Genomic DNA, 25,358 nt, shown 5'->3' with positions numbered 1-25,358 from the left:
TCATTCCTGAAGAAGGGTTTATGCCTGAAACGTCGATTCTCCTGTTCCTTGGATGCTGCCTGACCTGCTGCACTTTTCCAGCAACACATTTTTCAGCTCCTTTATATTTTTGGCCAGTTTACCTTTGTACCTCATTTTTTCTCTGCGTATTTCCTTCTTAGTAATCCTCTGTTGTTCTTTAAAAGCTTCCCAGTCCTCCGTTTTCCCACTCATCTTTGCTATGTTATACTTTTTCCCTTTTGACTTTATATGTTTCTTAAGTTCCCTTGTCAACCACGGCCACCCCTGCCTCCTCATAGGATCTTTTCTCCTTTTTGGAATGAACTGATCCTGCATCTTCTGCATTACACCCAAAGATATCTGCCATTGTTCCTCCACTGCCATCCCTGCTAAGGTACTGCATCATTGAACTTTGGCCAGCTCCTCCCTCATAGCTCCATAGTTCCCTTTATTCAACTGAAATATTGTCACTACTGACTGTACCCTCTCCCTTTCAAATTGCAGATTGAAGCCTATTGTATTATGGTCACTACATCCTAATGGCTCCTTCACTTCGAGGTCCCTGATCAATTCTGGTTTGTTGCACAATACCTGATCCAGAATCACCTTCTCCCTGGTAGGCTCCAGCACCAGCCGTTCTGAGAATCCATCTCGGAGACACTCCACAAATTTTCTTTCTTGAGGTCCCATACCATCCTGATTCTCCCAGTCTACCTGCAAGTTGAAATCCCCTGTAACAACTGTAGTAACATCTTTGCGACAGGCCAATTTCAGCTCCTTATTCAACTTACACCCTACATCCATACTACTGTTTGGGGGCCTGTAGATAACTCCCAAGAGGGTCTTTCTACCCTTAGAATTTCTCAGCTCTATCCATACTGACTCTACATCCCCTGATTCTAGGTCCCCCCACGCAATATCATCCCTTACCAACAGGGCCACCCCACCCCCTCTGCCCGTCAGTCTGTCCTTACAATAAATGTATAGCCTTGAATATTCATTTCCCAGGCCCTGTCCACTTGAAGCCACGTCTCAGTTATCCCCACAAATTCGTAGCTGCCAATTTCCAAAAGAGCCTCAAGCTCATCCATCTTATTTCTAATACTTTGTGCATTCATATTTGGTATTTTAAATTTATTACTGCCCTCACCCTTCCTATCAATCCCTATTTCACTCAACCTTACGGCATGATTCCTTTCTGAGTTTTCTGCTTCATTAATACTGTTGTCTTTCTTGACTTCCCTTGTTCTAACTTTCCCTTCAATTTCCTTCTTAAACTTCCAGTTTGCCCCCTCTCCTCCCCCCCCTCCACCCCTATTTATTTAGTTTAAACACAGCTGTTGTATTCTGAGTTATCTTCTTGTTTTTAATGTATGTATTGAATGCCTTGGGATTCTCTTTAATCCTACTTGCCAAGAACATGTCATGGCCAATCCTTGCTCTCCTAATTCCCTGCTTGTGGTCTTTCTTGGTTGCTTTATATTCCTCACAGGTCCAGTCCGATTTTACCTTCCTGAATCTTGCATATGCTTCCTTTTCCCTTTTTGACTAAATTCACAAACTCCCTCATTATCCAAGGGTCCCTTACTTTGACACCCTTGTCTTTCCTCCTTACTGGAACATGCCAATTCTGAACTCCGTCTTTAAACAGCGCCCACATGTAGAGTGTGGGCTTGCCTGATAACAGCTGCTCCCAATTAACTCTCCCTAACTCCTGCCTAATACTATCATAATTTGCCCTTCTTCAATTTTTTTCAAAAGCATGATTGGGCTGGGCAGAGTAGATTGGGTGAAGCTGCTTTCGCTTGAAAAAGAATCACGAAAAAGAGCGCATGGATTTTTGCGATTTTTGAGAAAATTTATTGCTCAGGTTGCAAAGTTGCTCGCTGAACTGGAAGGTTTGTTCTCAGACATTTTGTCACCATGCTAGGTAACAGTGAGCCTCCGGCGAAGTGCTGGTGTTCTGTCTCACTTTCTATTTATGTTTATTGGTTGGTTAAGGTGGGTGATATCATTTCCGGTTCTTTTTCTCAGAAGTTGGTAAATGGGGTCCAAATTGATGTGTTTATTGATGGAGATCTAGTTTGGATGCCAAGCCTCCAGGAATTCCCATGTGTATCTCCGTTTAGCCAGTCCTGAGATGGATGTGTTGACCCAGTCAAATTGATGCCCTTCTTTGTCTATATGTAAGAATACTAGTGATAGTAGGTCATGTTCTTTGGTGGCTAGTTGCTATTGTGTCTCCTGGTAGATAGTTTTCTGCCTGTCTGTCTGATGTAGTGTTTGTTACAGTCCTTGCAGCGTATTTTGTAAATGACACTCAATTTGCTGGTTGTTGGTATAGGGTCCTTTAGGTTCATCAGTAGCTGTTTCAGTGTGTTGGTAGGTTTGTGGGCTACCATGATGCCAAGAGGCCAGAGTAGCCAGGTAGTCAGCTCCGAGATGTCTTTGATGTATGGTGGTGTGGCTAGGGTTTCTGGGCATTCCTGATGAAGGGCTCTGGCCCGAAACGTCGAATTTCCTGTTTCTTGGATGCTGCCTAACCTGCTGTGCTTTAACCAGCAACACATTTTCAGTTCTGGGCATGTTGTGTCTACTTGTTTGGGATTGTTTGAGCCACAACACGCTGCAGCACGAGCAGCAATAGAAAAATACTTATATAGCACATTCAAGTACAACGGGTACCAGATAAATGCAGGCAGAAATGGGTACTGCAGATGCTGGAGATTCGAGTCAAGATTAGAGTGGTGCTGGAAAAGCACAGCATGTCAGGCAGCTTCCGAGCAGCAGGAAAATCGACATTTCGGGCAAAAGCCCTTCACCAGGATTCCTGATGAAGAGCTTTTGCCCGAAACATCGATTTTCCCGCTTCTCGCTTGCTGCCTGACTTGTTGTGCTTTTCCAGCACCACTCTCATCTTGACTTGATAAACACAGTCCAGTGATTCTTAAACAACAATTCCAAACAAGTAGACACTACATGCCCAAAATCCCTAGCCACACTACGATACATCAATACATCTTGGAGATGCTGACCAGACTACTCTGACCCCTTGGCATTGTGGTAGCCCACAAACCTACCAACACTTTGAAACAGCTACTGCTGAACCTAAAGGACAACCAACATCCAGAAAAATTAATGTCATTTACAAAATATCCTGCAAAGACTGTAACAAACACTACATCTTACAAGACAGGCAGAAAACTAGCCACCAGGATACATAAACACCAGCTGGCCACCAAAAGTCAAGACCCACTATCACTAGTATCCTTGCATACAGATGAAGAAGGACACTAGTTCGACTGGGGAAACACATCCATCCTCGGACAGGCTAATCAGAGATACGTATGGGTTAGTCGGCATGGCTTCATCAATGAAAGGTTTTTGAGTGCATTTAAATCAGAGATAGTTAACATCTTGCTTAGTGAAGGGATCAAGAGTTACAGGAGTAGGCAGGTGTATGGGGTTGCAAAACGTATCAGTGGAGCAGAATTGATGGGCTGAATGGTCTAATTCTTGCCCAAATTGTATGACCTTATGGTCATTTCAAGTTTTCTTAACTCTATGCCCTTTTCCATTACCCTTTGTTGTTCTTTTTGCTTCCTTCCTTGTTTCTCTGTTTTTCACTTTCCTGAACTTCCACAATCCTCTGTTTTCTTCTAACTCAATTTTTTTTTCATTTCTAAGTGTATCTTGACTAATTTTAGCCATGACACCTTAATTTCATTTTCTCTTCTTCAAATTCTAAATATGGGATAATCATTTGAAACATCAAATCCTGAAAAGATGCTACTTTTATTTAGAAGGGGTCAATTCAGAACAGAAATGCAGAGACATTTCTTCAGCCAGAGAGTGGTGGGCCTGTGGAATTCATTGCCGCAGAGAGCAATGGAGGCCAGGATGCTAAATGTCTTCAAGGCAGAGATTGATAGATTCTTGATGTCTCGAGGAATTAAGGGCCACGAAGAGAATGCAGATAAATGGAGTTGAAATGCCCATCAGCCATGATTGAATGGCGGAGTGGACTCGATGGGTCGAATGGCCTTACTTCCACTCCTATGTCTTATGGTCTTATCTCTCAGTTTCACTATAATCAAGGATTTCAAATAATCTAGTTATGGTTTGAATTCCCGTCAACTCTAACCAAAAATTAAAACCAGCTTCAAACTCTCTGTAGTAACTTCACTGCAACACAGTTGCTTTATGTTCAGAATCACAACTTAGCCATCATCTCAAAAAGGAAGACACATACCCTTTTTAACTCCAGTATATTCAAATCCCAGCTGAGACTCCAATTGTTATGATCCCAGCTGATGTTATCACCAGACAAGTCAGAACCCAAATTAAATCTAGGTTGATAGGCAATTTTTTTTTTGTCTGTGTTGCAAAGTGATCTCTCAGTGTAGCATAAGCATGCACATCTTGGGCCGCACGGTGGCACAGTGGTTAGCACTGCTGCCTCACAGCGCCAGGGACCTGGATTCAATTCCTGCCTCAGGTGACTGACTGTGTGGAGTTTGCACGTTCTCCCCGTGTCTGCGTGGGTTTCCTCCGGGTGCTCCGGTTTCCTCCCACAGTCCAAAGATGTGCAGGTCAGGTGAATTGGCCATGCTAAATTGACCGTAGTGTTAGGTAAGGGGTAAATGTAGGGGTATGCGCTTCAGCAGGTCGGTGTGGACTTGTTGGGCCGAAGGGCCTGTTTCCACACTGTAAGTAATCTAATCTGCAGATGTGAGACTAACTATGCAACAGAAGTTTATTACGCAGAAGAAAAACAAGATAGAATAGAATAAACCAAGCTATTTCCATGTAAACCAACTTGAAACATTAAAAATAAATAGTAAAATATAACATTCTATTGATTGCAACAGTAAATCTTTATAACAAATAAATACCAGAGAAAGTTCACTTCTCTATCCCATCTATAGAATTCACTTAAGTGTTACTTATAATTCCTGGTCTTGAGAGTTTGATAGCCTCCTCCTTAAGCTTAGAATTCTCAGCTCTTAATATGCCCTTCAGAGTTCTATCAAAACACTTCTTGTCTAGAGCTTTTAAGCTGAAAGACTTGCACTGAGGTAACATTCTTCCTAACTTGTCTGAACAAACTCATTCTCCTCAGAGAAACTGTTTCATACATCCAACAAGCAGGACATTGGTAAACTGAAACAAAAACGTTTCTAAGCTATGGGTATTTCCCCAAGCAAAAAAAATTACTGAACCCTCTAATTGAAAGCAAGTTATTGCTCTTCGGTGCTTATTCTGTCCGCACATAAAACTCTCTCAGTGCAAACAAATTTGCACCCGAGGAACTGTTTCACTCACACAGATTTTTATAAAACATTGCTTGCCGAAATACTGACAAGTTAATCATTAATGTCTGTTACATACAGTTGCAAATGTGTTGCTGGTCAAAGCACAGCAGGTTAGGCAGCATCTCAGGAATAGAGAATTCGACGTTTCGAGCATAAGCCCTTCATCAGGAATAAGAGAGAGAGAGCCAAGCAGGCTGAGATAAAAGGTAGGGAGGAGGGACTAGGGGGAGGGGCGATGGAGGTGGGATAGGTGGAAGGAGGTCAAGGTGAGGGTGATAGGCCGGAGTGGGGTGGGGGCGGAGAGGTCAGGAAGAGGATTGCAGGTTAGGAGGGCGGTGCTGAGTTGAGGGAACCGACTGAGACAAGGTGGGGGGAGGGGAAATGAGGAAGCTGGAGAAATCTGAATTCATACCTTGTGGTTGGAGGGTTCCCAGGCGGAAGATGAGGCGCTCCTCCTCCAGCCGTCGTGTAGTTGTGTTCCGCCGGTGGAGGAGTCCAAGGACTTGCATGTCCTCGGTGGAGTGGGAGGGGGAGTTAAAGTGTTGAGCCACGGGGTGATTGGGTTGGTTGGTTCGGGCGGCCCAGAGGTGTTCTCTGAAGCGTTCCGCAAGTAAGCGGCCTGTCTCACCAATATAGAGGAGGCCACATCGGGTGCAGCGGATGCAATAGATGATGTGTGTGGAGGTACAGGTGAACTTGTGGCGGATATGGAAGGATCCCTTGGGGCCTTGGAGGGAAGTGAGTGTGGAGGTGTGGGTGCAAGTTTTACATTTCCTGCGGTTGCAGGGGAAGGTGCCGGGGGTGGAGGTTGGGTTGGTGGGGGGGTGTGGATCTGACAAGGGAGTCACGAAGGGAGTGGTCCTTGCGGAACGCTGATAGGGGAGGGGAGGGAAATATATCCTTGGTGGTGGGGTCCGTTTGGAGGTGGCGGAAATGGCGGCGGATGATACGTTGTATGTGCAGGTTGGTGGGGTGGTAGGTGAGAACCAGTGGGGTTCTGTCTTGGTGGCGGTTGGAGGAGCGGGGCTCAAGGGCAGAGGAGCGGGAAGTGGAGGAGATGCGGTGGAGGGCATCGTCGATCACGTCTGGGGGGAATCTGCGGTCCTTGAAGAAGGAGGCCATCTGGGCTGTGCGGTGTTGGAATTGGTCCTCCTGGGAGCAGATGCGGCGGAGACGAAGGAATTGGGAATATGGGATGGCGTTTTTACAGGGGGCAGGGTGGGAGGAGGTGTAGTCCAGGTAGCTGTGGGAGTCAGTCGGTTTATAATAGATGTCTGTGTTGAGTCGGTCGCCCGAGATAGAAATGGAAAGGTCTAGGAAGGGGAGGGAGGAGTCTGAGACAGTCCAGGTGAATTTCAGGTCGGGATGGAAGGTGTTAGTAAAGTTGATGAACTGTTCAACCTCCTCGTGGGAGCACGCTCCTGGGAGCAGATCCCAAAACACATATGCCACTATTTCAAAACTCAAACTCTAAAGCAATTAGAATATATATTAATCATAGACCTTACAAAACAGTGGCCTTCCTGATGCCAAATCCCTTGTCTCCAAACTATTTAATGTTACCAGAGGATGGGATCTGGGTTAGGGAGGGGAGCATCAGGTACCTGCCAGTCTTCAGCATATTGGCAAAAAAGATTAGGGGAAACCAAAACGCATTCTACACCTACGTCAGGAATTAGAGAGTGTCCAGAGAGAGGGTAGGATCGATCAACGATAGTGGAGGGAACTTGTGCCTGGAGTCTGAAGAGGTAAGGGAGGCCCTAAATGAGTTTTTTGCTTCAGTATTCACTATAGAGAGGGATCTTATTAATAGTGAGAATACCGTGGACCAAGTTAACAAGCTTTAACAGACTTATATTAAGAAAGTGGATGTGCTGGAAATTCTGGGAAGCATCAAGGTCGATAAGTCCCCAGGGCCGGACCAGATATAGATCAGAGTGGTGCTGGAAAGGCACAGTAGGTCAGGCAGCATCCAGGAAGCAGGAAAATCAACGTTTCGGGCAAAAGCCCTTCCTGATGAAGGGCTTTTGCCTGAAATGCCGATTTTCCTGCTCCTCGGATGCTGCCGACCTGCTGTGCTTTTCTTGCACCCGACTCTGATCTAAACTCTGATTCCAGTATCTGCAGTCCTCATGTTTGGCCGGACCAGATATATCCAAGGTTAGTACAGGAAGCAAGGGAAGAGATTGCTGCACCCTTGGCAATTATCTTTGTATCCTCACTCTCCAACGGGAGTAGTACTGGATGATTAGAAAGAGGCAAATGTTGTTCCTCTGTTCAAAAAAGGGAATACTGAAATCCCTGGGAATTATAGACCAGACAGTCTTATGTCTGTGGAAGCAAGGTACTAAAAAGGATTCTGAGAGATAGGGTTTATGACTATTTGGAAAAACGTAGTTGATTAAAGATAGTCAACATGGCTTTGTGAGGAGTAGGTCATGCCTCAAAAGGCATCTTTCAGGATGTGACGAGACAAGTTGACGAAAGTCAAGCAGTGAATGTGGTGTATATGAATTTCAGTAAGGCATTTGATAAAGTTCCCCATAGTGGGCTCATTCAGAAAGTTAAGAGTTCTGGGATACAGGGAAATTTGCCTGTCTGGATACAGAATTGGCTGGTGGTAGTGGATGGAAAGTTTTCCACCTGGAGCTCGGTGACCAATGGTGTTCGGCAGGGATCTTTTCTTGGGCCTCTGCTCTTTGTAGTTTTTATAAATTACTTGGATGAAGAAGTGGAAGGGTGGTTGGTAAGTTTGCCGATGACACAATGTTCGGTGGTTCTGTAGATAGTGTTAAGGACTGTTGCAGGCTTCAACAAGACATTGACAGGATGCAGAGCTGGGCTGAGAAGTGGAAGATGGAGTTCAACTTGGATAAATGTGAAGTGATTCATTTTGGAAAGTTGAATTTGAATGCTGAATACAGGGTTAAGACAGGATTCTGGGCAATATGGAGGTACAGCAGGATCTTGGGATCCATGTACAAAGATTCTTCAAAGTTGCCACCCAAGTTGACAGGATTGTTAAGAAGGCATATGATGTTTTGGCTTTCATTAACAGGGGAATTCAGTCTAAGAGCCATGAAGTTTTGCTGCAGCTCTATAAAACCCTGGTTAGACCACACATGGAATATTCTGTCCAGTTCTGGTCACCTCATTATAGGAAGGGTGTAGATGCTTTAGAGAGGGTGCAGCGGAGATTTACCACGATGCTGCCTGGATTGGAGGGCTTGTCTCATGAAGAGAGGTTGGTGAGGTAGGGCTTTTCACACTGGAGAGAACAAGGAAGAGAGGTGACTTGACAGAGGTGTACAAGGTAACGAGAGGCATAGCTAGAGTAGATAGCCAGAGACTTTTCCCCAGGGCATAAATGGCTGTCATAAGGAGTCATAGTTTTAAGGTGATTGGTATAAGGTATAGGGGCAATGTCAGAGGTAGGTTCTTTATGCAAAGAGTTGTGGGTGTAAGGAATGCACTGCCAGCGGGGATAGTAGAATCAGAGACATCAGGGATATTTAAGCCACTGCTGGGGGTGTGTAGGTTAGGTTGATCTTAGATTAAGATAAATGCTCAGCACAACATCATAGACCAAAGGTAAAAACAATGACTGCAGATGCTGGAAACCAGATTCTGGATCAGTGGTGCTGGAAGAGCACAGCAGTTCAGGCAGCATCCAAAGTGCAGGGGAAATCGACGTGTTGGGGACCAAAGGGCCTGTACTGTTCTATGTTCTATATTGAAGCCCTCATGTGATCAAGTCATCCTAGAGAGAAAAAATCAATTAAAAATCAGTGATGCCTGGAAATGGGCATATAGCAATATTGTACCTCTGTCTTGAAGTGTACGTGATGAGTTGGACCAACATATGTTACTCATATGATTTGCTGTGTTTTTTTTCTGGCTGACTACTTAAGGGTCTCATCCTGCCTGCTGTTATTTCATTCACATCAGTGGAGGCCCACATCGTGTGGGCTTCCAGAAGGAAATGTGCAATAACACTTCCAAATGATACAAATCAAACTGACCCATCTTGCAAACTTCAGATTGGAGCTCCAGAACAATCAATATGTTAATTTCCAAGTATTACTAGCTTGCTCTTGCTCCTTCTCTCTGACAATCCTAGTATCTTTTGCAGTGTATGCTAATGTCAGATGTAGAAAGTACTAGATTTGGACAGACCAAATGCTATCAGCCTGTTCAAATGGCAAAACAGACTTGATGGGCCGAATTACCTAATTATGCTCCTATATCTTATGATCCTTTGAACTGGAGACATAATCCCTTTTTGACCAAAACAGTGAAACCTGTGAATGGGAAATCTGCCCCCAACACAGCTTAATGTTGAACCCAGGTGACATTTTGGCTGACAATCCTCTGAGGGAAGGCTTCCTTTTTCTGAATGCAAAAATCCCACCTCCTGGTTAGTAACAACTAAATCATCTCCCAGGTATACTCACCATTGATTGTTCAGTGGTAGTTGTGGGGAAATAACAATTTGCATAAGATCCAGTGTATGGGTGGTAAATAGTCAACACACAATCCTTGCTTAAAATTAAGATTTTTAAGCTGGAGACTTCTTGTTGGCTCAAAATTCTATCTTCAAACTTGAAGCACCATTGTGAGGAGATGAGAATTTCACCTTCATTGCTAATATCATTTGGCATTAGAAAATCAGACTGATAGCATTAATAATGAATAATTAATTACCGGATCAGAATTGTAGAGTGGCTGACAAACTTTCTCCAATGCCTGCAGGAACTTCACATTGTCCTTTGCTTCATTAGCTGCATCAGTGATTTGAGAATCCAACTCTAGCCACATCTGGAGAAAAAAATTAAAACATTTCAAACTACTTCATTTTTTGTTGATACATCTTAAACTACTTCAAGAGTAAACCAAAATTGGCTCTGCAGTCTCAAATGTTGCTACCAATTTTGTTTAAACACTCTCAACAATTTTAGCAACCCAAATCACACACAATTTTGACAATCCACCTGGATTGCATTTAGAAACTCAGAAACATAGAATGTTACTGCACAGGAAGAATTCATTCAGCCTATTGCATCTACACCAGCTGTATAAACTCACCACCCACTCCGATTCCACGTTCCAGGTCCTAGTTAGTAACCTTGCAGGCTACAATGCATCAAGTACATATCCAGGTTCCACTGAAATGAGTTAAAGGTTTCCATCTTAACTGCTAGTATGGGCAGCAAATTCCAGATGCCCACCATCATTCATGTAGCCAAAATCTTTTCCTCACGTCCCTCCAATCCTTCTCCCAATTACTTTCAATCTATGCCCTTAGGTAAGTGACATTGCTACCCAAGGAAATGGATATTCCCTGTCCACCTTAACTAAGCCCTTCATAATTTTGTATACTTCAATTGAGTCACCATTCCTTCTCATCTGCTCAAAGGAAAACAAACCTAACCTACCAAATATTTACCTATAGGTTTTTTTAAGCCTTAGCAACATTCCTGTAAATGTGCTGTGTACTCATTCTAAAGCAATCATGTTGTTGCTCTAATATGATGAGCAGGAACTTTCCAGCTGCGGCACAGCTAAAGTCTTACATACTTTCAGCACAACTTCCCTACTTTTAAAAAATAAGAACAAAGAAAATTTACAGCCCAGGAACAGGCCCTTCGGCCCTCCAAGCCTGAGCCGATCCAAATGTCTAAATCTGTCAGTCAATTCCTAAGCATCTGTATCCCTCTACTCCCCACCTACTCAAGAATTTGTCCAGACGCGTCTTAAATGAATCTACCGTGCCTGTCTCTACCACCTCTGCTGGTAATGTGTTCCAAACGCCCACCACCCTGTGTGAAGTACTTATCACTTGTATCCCTCGTAAACTTTCCACCTCTCACCTTGAAAGCGTGACCTCTCGTTATTGAATCCTTCACCCTGGGAAAAAGCTTGTCTCTACCCAGCCTGTCTATACCCTTCATGATTTTGTAAACCTCAATCAAGTCCCCCCTCAATCTCCTTTTTGCTAATGAAAATAAAACTAACCTACTCAACCTCTCTTCATAGCTAGCACCTTCCATACCAGGCAACATCCTCTTAAACCTTCTCTGCACCCTCTCCAAAGCGTCCACATCCTTTTGGTGAAGTGGCAACCAGAACTGTACACAGTATTCTAAACGCGGCCGAACCAACATCATGTGCAACTTTAACATGATTTGCCAGCTCTTATACTCAATACCCCGTCCAATGAAGGCAAGCATACTATATGCCTTCTTGACCACTCTATCCACCTGTGCAGCCACTTTCAGGGTACAATGGACCTGCACTCCCAGATCTCTCTGCTCATCAACTTTTCCCAAGGCTCTTCCATTCATTGTGCAATTCGCTCTAGAATTAGTCTTGCCTAAATGCAGCACCTCACATTTTTCTGGATTGAAAACCATCTACCACTTTTCTGCCTAAATCTCCAGTCTATCCATATCCTCCTGTATTCTCTGACAGTCTCTTATGCATTCTGCTGCTCCACCAATCTCGTGTCTTCTGCAAACTTGCTAATCATACCAACAGTGTCCTCTTCCAGATCATTTATGTATATTACAAACAACAGTGGCCCCAACATTGACCCCTGCGGAACACCACTGGTCACCTTTCTCCATTTCGAGAAGCTCCCTTCAACTACCACTCTCTGTCTCCTGTTGCTCAACCAGTTCTTTATCCACCTAGCTGGAACACTCTGTACACCATGTGACTTCACTTTCTCCATTAGTCTACCATGGGGAACCTTATCAAACGCCTTACTAAAGTCCATGTATATGACATCAACAGCCCTTCCTTCATGTTCAATACCCTGTCAAATTAAAAAAGTATCTCATATATCTTCTCATCTTATATCTTGTCTTTTTTCTGGCTATCTTCAGGAGTTTGTGGGTATGCACTCTGAGGTCTCTCAATTATGGTCTTAAGATAGAGGTGCAGAAGTGGGCCATTCAGCCTATTGCATTTGCTCCATCCATTCAATGAGAACATGGCTGATCTGCTAATCCTCAACTCCATCTGCCTACCTTTTCCCTATCATTCTTGATTCTTTTACTGATTAAAAATCTGTTGACCTCAGCCTTGAATATAATTAATGCCCCATCTCTACAAGACAACAGACTATTCTAGGCTGGGAAGTGTGCAATGAGAAAGGAGTCATTAAAAATTTTGTTGAGCCAGATTCCTTGATTGGGTGCTTCAATACGATGGAGAACAAGGTAGTTGAATACAAAACTAGGGTCCTGAATCTAGCGGGAACTGTGAGAGTATGACAATTAGCAAGGATAGATTGGATAATCTTATTAGACTGGTTGATGGTGGATAGGCTATGTTTCAATTTAAAGAACAGCGCATGAATAACAATTAGTCATGATAGTCTGGTACAAAAATAAAAGAGGAAAGGTAGATCAACCATGGCTTACAAAAAACATTATGAATATTATTAGATCAAAAAGCGACATATAAAATAGCCAGAAAGAGCAGCAAGCCTGAGGATTGGGAGCATTTTATTGTTGTTACTGTTGTTTGCTTTGTTATTCATGCACACATTCTTCAAATATAAACTATTGCCTATCCACCACAAATATCTTCTCCAAACTATCTTTTCCAATCTTCTACAAACTGACCATTAAATTTTCTATAAATTTACAGTGAGAAAAAAGATTATTAAAGATAAATATGGAACCCATACAGTCAGAAGCCAGGGAAATTATAATGAAGAGCAAAGGAATGGCAGAAGAACTGAACATATATTTTGGTTCTGTCTTCACAAAAAGAGCATAAATAGTTTTCCACACATTCCAAGGAACGAAGGGTTTGTGACAGGACTGAATTGAAGGAAGTCACTATTCATAAGAAAATGGTGCTGGGGAAATTAATGGATAAGGGCTGACAAATCACATGATTATCTTTCTCTCAAAGTACTCAAGAAAGGGACCCTGTAAATATTGAATGCATGTTGTCATCTTCCAAAATTCTATTGACTCTGGATCAGATCGCACATATTGGACAGTGGCAAATATAATTCCACTATTTGAAAAGAAAGGGAGAGCAAAAAACAGAATTACAGACAAGTTAGCTGAACATTAGGAGTGAGGAAAATGCTAGAGTCTATTATAAAAGATTGAGATAACAGATCATTTGGAAAGCATTAACAGATTGGACAAAAGTCAGCATGGTTTTATGAAAGGCAAATCATGCTGTATAAATCTATTGGGGTTTTGAGCATGTAACATTTTGGGACAATGGATGTGTATATTTGGATTTTCTGAAGGCACAAAAAGTCTCTCATATGAGATGAGGAAATACTTAGTTATTTAAAGGGTAGTGAATCTGTGGAATCCTCTACAACAAGGCTATACAGGCCAAATCACAGAGTATATTCAATAAAGAAATAGTTTGTTTTAGATTTTTAAGGGATATGGAGAGGAAACAGGAATATAGCATTCAGATAGAGGATCAGCCATGATTATATTGGATGGTAGAGCAGACTCAAAGCGCCAAATGGCCTACTCCTACTCCTAGTGGTAAGACAGCTCTGAGCTAGTGTGAGGTGGTGCTGATGGTGCTGCCCCCCCAATCCAGCTTCATTCTCCGTTTATTCAATGTTCCAATAAAACATTTTCTCTTCCTTTCTGATACTAAGTAAAATAAGCTGCAACAGCTCAGAGAAACTAAGGCCCCTGTGGAAACTTTCTCCCCTTCCTTTTCATCTGTTTCCATCCCTTCTCCTAACCATTTTGCCATGTATATTTACAATCTCTTGATGTACTCAGCAAACGTCTTAGTTTTATCCCTTTGTGTCACATCTCAATGAATTTTGGGGACGACTAGTGTTGCAGTCTTCTTCCATCACCTCTGTGTCCATTTCTTTGGACAAGAGTCCTATCCTGTCCCACAAACCCCTCAACTATCTCCAACACTGCTCCACCTGGACTCCACCCACTGGTCTTTTACCTTCACTCGACTTGTTCATCGATAATTGTCAATGAAACATTGGGTGTCTTTACTTCTCTGCCAACACTCATCCATTCAAAACTATCTCCCTCTGAACTGATTGCATTCTGTTCTCAGATAAACCCTGACTTTGCAGTCAAGCCTGTCAACAAGATGATGTTATTGGCTGGACCTCATAGAAAATGAGTTCCCTTATTTGGTCAAATCAGAAAGCTCTGACTGACATAAATAGGGGAGTCTCAAAGATGTTAACGCTGGTAGCTAACTCTGAATCAGGAGTGCTAAAGTTAAGGAGTGTTTATGTGTAAAAACTTGGTAACAGATACTGGCCTCTGTGGAGTTATTTCAGTGGCAACAGGAACAAAGTATGATCCTGAAGAAAATTCACGAGCACAATTGTTTTTGAGTTAGAGCAAACATTTCTGACATCACGCCCTTGGTTGGGAAATTTGACTCATTCGACTCTGTCCTCAAAGACTGGGCCCAGTATGTGGAAAGAATGTGTTAATTTTTGTGGGCAAACAAAAAAAAATGAGTAATTCTCCTGGAAGCTTGTGGAGATCACAGTTTTTTTCTGAAAATAAGAGCCTAACATTCCCTGAGGCTCCAGATACTAAAATCTTTTAAGAATTGATGTACACAGTTAAGGAATATTGCAACTAAAGCCTCTTCTAACTTTGAGAGTCATAGAGATGTGCAGCACTGAAACAGATCCTGCTGTCCAAGTCAACGTTTTGGGCAAAAGCCTTTCACCAGGAAGGCTTTGCCCGAAACGTAGAGTTTCCTGCTCCTCGGGTGCTACCTGACCTGCTGTGCTTTTCCAACACCACTCTGACCTAAACTCCAGTTTCCAGCATCTGTAGTCCTCACTTTTGCCCCGCTATCCAACTTGTCCATGCCGCCAGACATCCTAATCTATCTAGTCCCATTTGCCAGCACTTAGCCCATATCCGTCTAAACTCTTCCTATTCATATATCCAATCAGATGTCTTTTAAATGCTGTAGTTGTACCAACCTTCACCACTTCGTCTGGCAGCTCATTCCAGACACGCACCAGCCTCTGCGTGAAAAAGTTGCCCCTTAGATCTCTTGGATATCTTTTCCCTCTCACCCTAAACCATGCCCCTCATGATTTTATAAACCTTCATAAGACCATCCATCAGCCTCTGACGCTCTGGGGAAAACAGCTCCAACCTAATCAGCCTCTCCCTTTACCTCAAATCCACCAATCCTGGCTACATCCTTGTAAATTCTTTCTGAACTCTTTCAAGTTTCACAACATCCTTTCAATAAGAAGGAGACCAGAATTGCACACAATATTCCAAAATTGGCATAATTGACATTATGTACATCTCTATGACTCTATGCACAGTCACAATATGACCTCCCAACTCCTATACTCAATACTCTCACCAATAAAGGAAAGCATACAAAAACACCTTCTTTCAGTATCCTATCTATCTGCGACTCTATTTTCAAGGAACTATGAACTACACTTCAAGGTCTCTTTGTTCAGCAAAACTCCCTAGGACCTTACAATTAAGTGTATAAGTGCTTTTCTGATTTCCTTTTCCAAAATGCAGCACCTCGCATTTACCTCAATTAAACTCCATCTGTCACTCCTCAGTCCATTAGCAATTCAAAAACCGGGGGAAACTGTATCAGGAATTTTGATTAGGTTAAGGCATTGGACAGCAGCCTATTACTTTGGTTTAACCATTAATGAGATGCTCTGAGACCGTCTGGTATGTGGAATTAATTAAGTTACGATTCAAAAATGCCTAATACCTGACGTCCAATTGGACTTCAAACAGAAGAATAGAGCCATAGAGTCATAGAGATGTACAGCATGGAAACACACCCTTCGGTCCAACCTGTCCACGCTGACCAGATATCCCAACCCAAACTAGTCCCACCTGCCAGCACCTAGCCCATATCCCTCCAAAGCATTCTTATTCATATACCCATCCAAATGCCTCTTAAATGTTGCAATTGTACCAGCCTCCACCACTTCCTCTAGCAGCTCATTCCATACATGTACCACCCTCTGCATGAAAAAGTTGCCCCTTAGGTCTTTTTTATATCTTTCCCCTCTCACCCTAAACCTATGCCCTCTAGTTCTGGACTCCCTGACCCCAGGGAAAAGACTTTGCCTATTTATCCTATCCATGCCCCTCATAATTTTGTAATCCTCTATAAGGTCACCCCTCAGCGTCTGACGCTCCAGGGAAAACAGCCACGGCCTGTTCAGCCTCTCCCTATAGCTCAAATTCTCCAACCCTGGCAACATCCTTGTAAATCTTTTCTGAACCCTTTCAAGTTTCACAACACCTTTCTGATAGGAAGGAGACCAGAACTGCACACAATATTCCAACAGTGGCCTAACCAATGTCCTGTACAGCTGCAACATGACCTCCCAACTCGTGTACTCAATAATCTGAAAATAAAGGAAAGCATACCAAACGCCTTCTTCGCTATCCTATCTACCTGTGACTCCACTTTCAAGGAGCTATGAACCTGCACTCCAAGGTCTCTTTGTTCAGCAACACTCCCTAGGAACTTACCAGTAAGTGTATAAGTCCTGCTAAGATTTGCTTTCCCAAAATGCAGCACCTCGCATTGATCTGAATTAAACTCCATCTGCCACTTCTCAGCACATTGGCCCATCTGGTCAAGATCCTGTTGTAATCTTAGGTAACCCACTTCGCTGTCCACTACACCTCCAATTTTGGTCTCATCTGCAAACTTACAAACTGTACCTCTTATGCTCGCATCCAAATCATTTATGTAAATGACAAAAAGTAGAGAACCCAGCACCGATCCTTGTGGCACTCCACCGGTCACAGGCCTCCAATCTGAAAAACAACCGTCCACCACAACCTTTGAACCAATTCTGTATCCAAATGGCTAGTTCTCCCTGTATTCCATGAGATCTAACCTTGCTAATAAGTCTCCCATGGGGAACCTTGTCGAACGCCTTACTGAAGTCCATATAGATCACATCTACTGCTCTGTCCTCATCAATCCTCTTTGTTACTTCATCAAAAAACTCAATCAAGTTTGTGAGACATGATTTCCCATGCACAAAGCCATGTTGACTATCCCCAATCAGTCCTTGCCTTTCCAAATACATGTACATCCTGTCCCTCAGGATTTCCTCCAACAACTTGCCCACCACCGTATCCTGTTTGCACCTGACATATCCTTCCTTCTTTTTCTTAAACAAACCCTCAATTTCTTTAGTCATCCAGCATTCCCTATACCTACCAGCCTTCCCTTTCACCCTGACAGGAATATACTTTCTCTGGACTCTTGTTATCTCATTTCTGAAGGCTTCCCATTTTCCAGCCGTCCCTTTACCTGCGAACATCTGCCTACAATCAGCTTTTGAAAGTTCTTGCCTAATACTGTCAAAAATGGCCTTTCTCCAATTTAGAACTTCAACTTTTAGATCTGGTCTATCCTTTTCCATCACTATTTTAAAACTTGTTGTGGTTCTGTTCGCCGAGCTGGAAGTTTATGCTGCAAACGTTTCATTCCCTGGCTAGGGAACATCATCAGTGCTATTGGAGCCTCCTGTGAAGCGCTGCTTTGATGTTTCTTCCAGTATTTATAGTGGTTTGTTCTTGCCGCTTCCGGGTGTCAGTTTCAGCTGTAGTGGTTTGTATATGGGGTCCAGGTCCATGTGTCTGTTAATGGAGTTTGTGGATGAATGCCATGCCTCTAGGAATTCCCTGGCTGTTCTCTGTCTGGCTTGTCCTATGATGGTAGTGTTTTCCCAGTCAAATTCATGTTCCTGGTTGTCTGAGTGTATGGCTACTAGGGATAGCTGGTCGTGTCGTTTTGTGGTTAGCTGATGTTCATGGATGCGGATTGTTAGCTGTCTTCCTGTTGTTTGTCCTGTATAGTGTTTTGTGCAGTCCTTGCATGGTATTTTGTAAACTATGTTAGTTTGGTTCGTGCTGGCTATTGGGTCCTTTGTTCTAGTGAGTTGTTGTCTGAGTGTGGAAGTTGGCTTGTGTGCTGTTATGAGTCCTAAGGGTCGCAGTAGTCTGGCTGTCAGTTCTGAGACGCTCCTGACGTATGGTAGTGTGGCTAGTCCTTTTGGTTGTGGCATGTCCTCGTTCCGTGGTCTATCTCTTAGGCATCTGGTGATAAAGTTGCGTGGGTATCCGTTTTTGGCGAATACCTTGTATAGGTGTTCCTCTTCCTCTTTTCGCAGTTCTGGTGTACTGCAGTGTGTTGTGGCTCTTTTGAATAGTGTCCTGATGCAGCTTCGTTTGTGTGTGTTGGGGTGGTTACTTTCATAGTTTCGGACTTGGTCTGTGTGTGTTGGTTTCCTGTGTACCCTTGTGGTGAATTCTCCGTTGTGTGTTCTCTCTACTAACACGTCTAGGAATGGGAATTGGCTATCCTTTTCCTCTTCTCTCGTGAATCGTATTCCTGTGAGTGTGGCGTTGATGATTCGGTGTGTTTTTTCTATTTCTGTGTTTTTGATGATTACAAAGGTGTCATCGACGTATCTGATCCAGAGTTTGGGTTGGATTTGTGGTAGGGCTGTATGTTCTAACCTTTGCATAACTGCCTCTGCTATGAGTCCCGAGATTGGTGATCCCATGGGTGTTCCGTTGATTTGTTCGTATATCTGATTGTTGAATGTAAAGTGTGTGGTGAGGCACAGGTCTAGTAGTTTAAGTATGCCGTCCTTGTTGATAGGTTCGGCCTCCTGTGTTCTGTTATGTATGTCCAGTAGGTTGGCTATTGTTTCTCTGGCTAGAGTTTTGTCAATTGATGTGAACAGTGCCGTCACGTCGAATGATACCATGGTTTCTTCTTTGTCTATGTGTGTATTCCTGATGATGTCCAAGAATTCCTGTGTTGATTGTATGGAGTGTTTGGATCCACTGACTAGGTGTTTCAGTTTTTGTTGTAGTTCTTTGGCCAGTTTGTATGCTGGTGTCCCTGGTAGTGATACTATGGGTCTGAGTGGGATGTCTGGTTTGTGTACTTTGGGTAGTCCGTAGAATCTGGGGGTGTTGTTGCTTTCAGGTTTCATTCTTTGCTGGTCCACTTTGGTTATCTGTCCGTTTTTTTGTAGATTCCTTAGTGTGTTGATTATTCTATTGGTGAGTTGTGGTGTGGGGGGTGTCAGGAGCGTCTCAGAACTGACAGCCAGACTACTGCGACCCTTAGGACTCATAACAGCACACAAGCCAACTTCCACACTCAGACAACAACTCACTAGAACAAAGGACCCAATAGCCAGCACGAGCCAAACTAACGTAGTTTACAAAATACCATGCAAGGACTGCACAAAACACTATATAGGACAAACAACAGGAAGACAGCTAACAATCCGCATCCATGAACATCAGCTAACCACAAAACGACACGACCAGCTATCCCTAGTAGCCATACACTCAGACAACCAGGAACATGAATTTGACTGGGAAAACACTACCATCATAGGACAAGCCAGACAGAACAGCCAGGGAATTCCTAGAGGCATGGCATTCATCCACAAACTCCATTAACAGACACATGGACCTGGACCCCATATACAAACCACTACAACTGAAACTGACACCCGGAAGCGGCAAGAACATCCATCAACAGACACACCGACCTGGACCCCACATACAAACTACTACAGTTGAAACTGACACCCGGAAGCGGCAAGAACAAACCACTATAAATACCGGAAGAAACATCAAAGCAGCGCTTCACAGGAGGCTTCAATAGCACTGATGATGTTCCCTAGCCAGGGAACGAAACGTTTGCAGCAAAAACTTCCAGCTCGGCGAACAGAACCACAACAACGGACACCCGTGCTACAAATCTTCAACCAGATTTTAAAACTAATAGAATTATGGTTGCTGGCCCCAAAGTGCTCCCCCACTGACACCTCACTCACCTGCCCTGCTTTTTTTCCCAAGAGTAAGTCAAGTTTTGCACCTTCTCTAGTAGGGACATCCACGTACTGAATCAGAAAATTGTCTTGTACACACTTAACAAATTCCTCTCCATCTAAACCCTTAACACTATGGCAGTCCCAGTCTATGTTTGGAAAGTTAAAATCCCCTACCATAACCACCCTATTTTTCTTACAGATAGCTGAGATCTCCTTACAAATTTGTTTCTCAATTTCCCTCTGACTATTGGGGGGTCTATAATACAATCCCAATAAGGTGATCATCCCTTTCTTATTTCTCAGTTCCACCCAAATAACTCCCCTGGATGTCGTTCTGGGAATATCCTCCCTGAGCACAGCTGTAATGCTATCCCTTAACAAAAATGCCACTCCCCCTCCTCTTTTGCCTCCCTTTTTATCCTTCCTGTAGCATTTGTGTCCTGGAACATTCAGCTGCCAGTCCTGCCCATCCCTGAGCTATGTTTCCATAATTGCTATGATATCCCAGTCCCATGTTCCTAACCATGCCCTGAGTTCATTTGCCTTCCCTGTTAGGCAGGGAATAAACTGCATTGTAATAAATGCAGTTTAATTTATTAGTCCTACCTTGTCCCTGCCTGCCCTGACTGTTTGACTCGCTTCTGTTCTCAGCTGTACCAGTCTCAGATCGATCTCTTTCCTCACTATCTCCCTGGGTCCCAAACCCCCACCTCCCTAGTTTAAATCCTCCCAAGCAGTTCTAGCAAATTTCCCTACCAGTATATTAGTCCCCTTCCAAGTTAGGTGCAATCCGTCCTTCTTGTACAGGTCACTTCTACCCCAAAAGAGATTCCAATGATCCAAAAATGTGAATCCTTCTCCCATACACCAGCTCCTCAGCCATGAATTCATCTGCTCTATCCTTCTATTCCTGCCCTCACTAGCTCGTAGCACTGGCAGTAATCCAGATATTCCTACCCTTGAGGACCTCCTTTTTAAATTTCTACCTAACTCTCTGTAATCTCCCTTCAGAGTCTCAACCTTTTCCCTTCCAATGTCATTGGTTCCAATGTGGACAATGACCTCCTGCTGGCCCCTCTCCCCCATGAGAACATTCTGCACCCTCTCTGAGACATCCTTGATCCTGGCACTAGGGAAACAACACACCATCCTGCTTTTTCTGTGCTGGCCACAGAAACATCTGACTCCAGAATCCCCTAACACAATTGATCTCTTGGAACCCGACGTACCCCTCGTTGCGTTAGAGCCAGTCTCAATACCAGAAACCTAGCTATTCGTGCTACGTTCCCCTGAAAATCCATCACCCCCTACATTTTCCAAAACAGCATACCTGTTTGAAATGGGTATATCCACAAAAGTCTCCTGGTCTAGCTGCCTACTTCCCTTACCCTTCCTGGAGTTAACCCATTTATGTGACTGTATCTGAGACTTTCCCCCCTTTCTATAACTGCCATCCATCACATACCGTTGCTGTTGCAAATTCCTCATCGCTTCTAACTGTCTCTCCAACCGATCCATTTGATCTGATAAGATTCGCATCCAACAGCATTTATGGCAGATATAATCTGCAGTAACCCTTAAACTCTCTTTAAACTCCTACATCTGACAAGAAGTACACATCACTGCAAAAGCCATTTTTGGTCCTTCAAAATCCAGAAAATAACACTGTTCTTATTCCTCTACAAACACTGTCCCAGGTTAAATTAATAGTTCAGGCTTATATTTTAAGTTTAATCAAGAGACTTATCTCCAAAAACATATACTCAAGAAATAATCTACTGTACCCACTACTGCAGCCTTTCTCTTGGACAGACTTAAATCAACAATTAACTTATCTGATTCTATGCTGTGAACTTCGCCCAACAGTTCCTCCAAGTTTAGTAGTGAATTTCCCTGTTTGTTAATTTTCCCAGACACACTCCGATGTCCAGCGATACATGAATTCAAACAGCAAAGGCAGTAACTGCGCAGGTTCTCTCTCTCTCTCTCTCTCTCTCTCTCTCCTGCACTGTCCTCACCATGTGCTTCCTTTGTCTGCTCTTCTCCCTTCTAAACTGCTGTTGTTTTGACTTTTTTTTCCAAAGTTCCAAAACAATGCAACAGCATATAAAACAGTAATTGCTGCTCCTTCAATTCGAGGAAATCACCTCCAACACCTAAAATACCTCAAAAAAGGAGCAGCTGTTACAGCCAGAAATTTTTCCCGTCCTCTATCTTGGATTATCCATGGCATCTCAAAGAGAAATAAAATCTTGGTGGGACTGAACAAGCGAGGTGCAGGAAGAATGTTCCTGATGTTGGGAAACTAGGGATCACAGTTTCATAATAACAGAAGCCATTCAGGACTAAGATGAGGAAAAATTTCTTCAGTTAGAGAGTTCTCTAGTTCATTAGATACATTCAAAAGGGAGCCGATGTGGTCCTTGCAGCCAAAGAGATCAACGGGTATGGAGAGAGAGCAGGAGTCAGATGCTGAAATTGCATGAGCATCCATGATCATATTGAATGGTGATACAGGCTTGAAGGGCTAAATGGCCTATTCCTGCAATTGTTTTCTATATTTCTATGTGCTACAACTGTTTTTTATCATTAGAAAATGCGGCAAGGTAACCATATGATTTGCAGAGTATCCCTACAGAAGTGGACATTCTCATCAGTCCGACTGAGCTTGGGGAACACCACTTGAGTGTGGGAAAATGCGTAGCCTCATGCAGGACACACCCTGATCAGGGAGACTCTAGGTCCACCCAAAACAAAGCAAAGCCTTGGACAAAATGGTTAACTTAAAATTTTCTTTGAGTCCTGACAGAAAGCCATTTTGGTTGATGCCAGTATGTGGACTCGAGACAGCAAAAAAGTCTTGTGAGACATAAATAACTCAAAGGCCGGTATCCAGGAATATATCCAGGTAAGTTCATACCCTGGAAAATGCACCTACATCTGATGTGGAATAGTTAAAATGCTTAGCAACATCAAAATCAAAACCAATCAAGATAAAGGTATGGTTAAATGGTTACAGCAGAGGATAGCATCTTGTCACAGGGAACAAGATGGACGAACTCAGATACCAGACTAATGCCATTTACAAGTTTGCTGATGACACCACTATATTCAGTCGAATCTCTGATGGCATCGAAACAGACGACGGATGGCAGGTGGAAGACCTGGAAAAATGGTGCACTGAAAACAACCTAGCTCTCAGTGCCAACAAAACCAAAGAACTCATTATTGACTTTCGACGGGATGTTACTCATGCTCCCCTATACATTAACAGCACAGAGGTGGAATGAGTGGACAGTGTCAAGCCCATAGGAGTGGTCATCCACAAGAAGCTTTGTTGGACTCTTCATGTGGATCCACTGGTTACAAAGGTCCAACAATGTCTCTTCTTCTCATGCACCTGAGGAAATTTAGCATGACAGTGAATACCCTTGCCAACTTTTATAGGTGCGCCCATCGAGAGTATTCTGTCTGGATGTATCACCACCTGTATGGATTTTGTACCATTCAAGATTGGAGACAGTTACAGAGAGTGGTGAACTCGACTCGGACAAGCACAAAGGCCAACCTCCCATCTACAGAATCCATCTACCAGGCCCGTTGTCAATGAAAGGCCACCAGCATTCTCAAAGATCCATCCCACCCTGGCAATGCTTTTCTACAACTTTTACCATCGGGGACAAGGTACAGAAGCCTGAACATATGCACCAGCCCGTTTCGTAACAGTTTCTACCCTACTGTTGTTAGAATACTGAATGGACTCACAAACTCTTAACATTCGCCTGTACCAGTATTTTTGTTTTTGTCATGGTTTACCTATTATTTATGTAACAATGCTATTTAACTATGTGATCTGCCTGTATTGTTTGTGAGACAAAGCTTTTCACTGTGCCTTGGTACACATGATAATAAATTCAATTCAATTCAAGTCCCCAGGTCTGGATGCAGTTCCCTATGGTAGGTTGATGGAGCTGAGGTCCAGTTCTCTATCCATCATCTAGCTAGATGGATAGAGAACTGGCTGGGCAGCAAGTGGAAAAGTGTTTCTCAAAATGGACAACTATGACCAGTGGTGTTCCACAGGGATCTGTGTTGGGACCATTATTGTTTATGATATACATAAATGATTTGGAGGAAGATATAGGCGGTCTGATTAGCATGTTTTCAGATTGGTGGAGTAGCAGACAATGAAGGAGACTGAAAATGTGTTGCTGGAAAAGTGCAGCAGGTCAGGCAGCATCCAAAGAGCAGGAGAATCGACGTTTAGGGCATGAGCTCTTCTTCAGGAAGGATCATGCCCGAAACGTCGATTCTGTTGCTCTTTGGATGCTGCCTGACCTGCTGTGCATTTCCAGCAACACATTTTCAGCTCTGATCTCCAGCATCTGCAGTCCTCACTTTCTCCAGTGAAGGAGACTGTCAGAGAATGCAGCAGAATATACATAGATTGGAGAGTTGGGGAGAGAAATGGCAGATGGAGTTCAATATGGCCAAATGCAAGGTGATGCACTCTGGAAGATCCAATTCAAGACTGAACTATATGGTAAATGGAAAAGCCTTGGGTAAAACTAATGTACAGAGAGATTTGAGTGTTCAGGGCGACTGTACCCTTAAGAGGGCAAAGCAGGTCGATAGAGTGGTCAAGAAGGCATACGGCATGCTTTCCTTCATTGTACAGGGTATTGATTACAAGAGTTGGCAGTTCATGTTACAGTTGTATCAGATTTTGGTAAGGCTACATTTCAAATGCTGCTTACAGTTCTGGTCACCACAATATTGAAACAATGCAGATGCTTTGGAAAGGGTGCAGAGAAGGTTCACATGGATGTTGCCTGCTATGGAGGATGCTAGCTTTGAAGAGGGACTGAGTGGATTTGGATCATTTTCACTGGAAAGAAGGTTGAGAGGGGACCTGATTGAGGTCTACCAAATCATGAGAGGTATAGGCAGGGTGGATAGCAAGGAACTTTTTTCCCAGAGTGGGGGACTCAATTACTAGGGATCACGAGTTCAAGGTAAGAGGGGAAGAGTTTAAGGGTTATATGCATGGAACATTTTTAACACAGAGGGTGGTGGGTACCTGGAATGCATTGCCAGCCGAGGTGGTAGAGGTGGGCACAATAGCATCACTTAAGATGTATCTAGACAGATACATGAATGGGCAGGGAGCA

The 25,358-nt window shown here is 43.4% G+C and overlaps 1 protein-coding gene across 1 annotated transcript in view; it reads right to left on the bottom strand.

Annotated features, from left to right (window-relative positions):
• Nucleotides 1-25,358, bottom strand: part of LOC132834281 (dynein axonemal heavy chain 8-like) — a 1,170,382-nt gene that overhangs the window by 969,273 nt on the left and 175,751 nt on the right. Inside the window, exon 8 of the mRNA XM_060853001.1 lies at nt 10,020-10,133. Coding sequence (XP_060708984.1) covers nt 10,020-10,133 — 114 coding nt within the window. The remainder of the gene's footprint in view (nt 1-10,019; nt 10,134-25,358) is intronic.

The sequence above is a fragment of the Hemiscyllium ocellatum genome, chromosome 3, assembly GCF_020745735.1.
Source record: "Hemiscyllium ocellatum isolate sHemOce1 chromosome 3, sHemOce1.pat.X.cur, whole genome shotgun sequence".
Lineage (NCBI taxonomy): Eukaryota > Metazoa > Chordata > Chondrichthyes > Orectolobiformes > Hemiscylliidae > Hemiscyllium > Hemiscyllium ocellatum.
The sequence above is the reverse complement of the archived record's forward strand: the minus strand, read 5'-3'. Positions and strand labels throughout refer to the sequence as shown.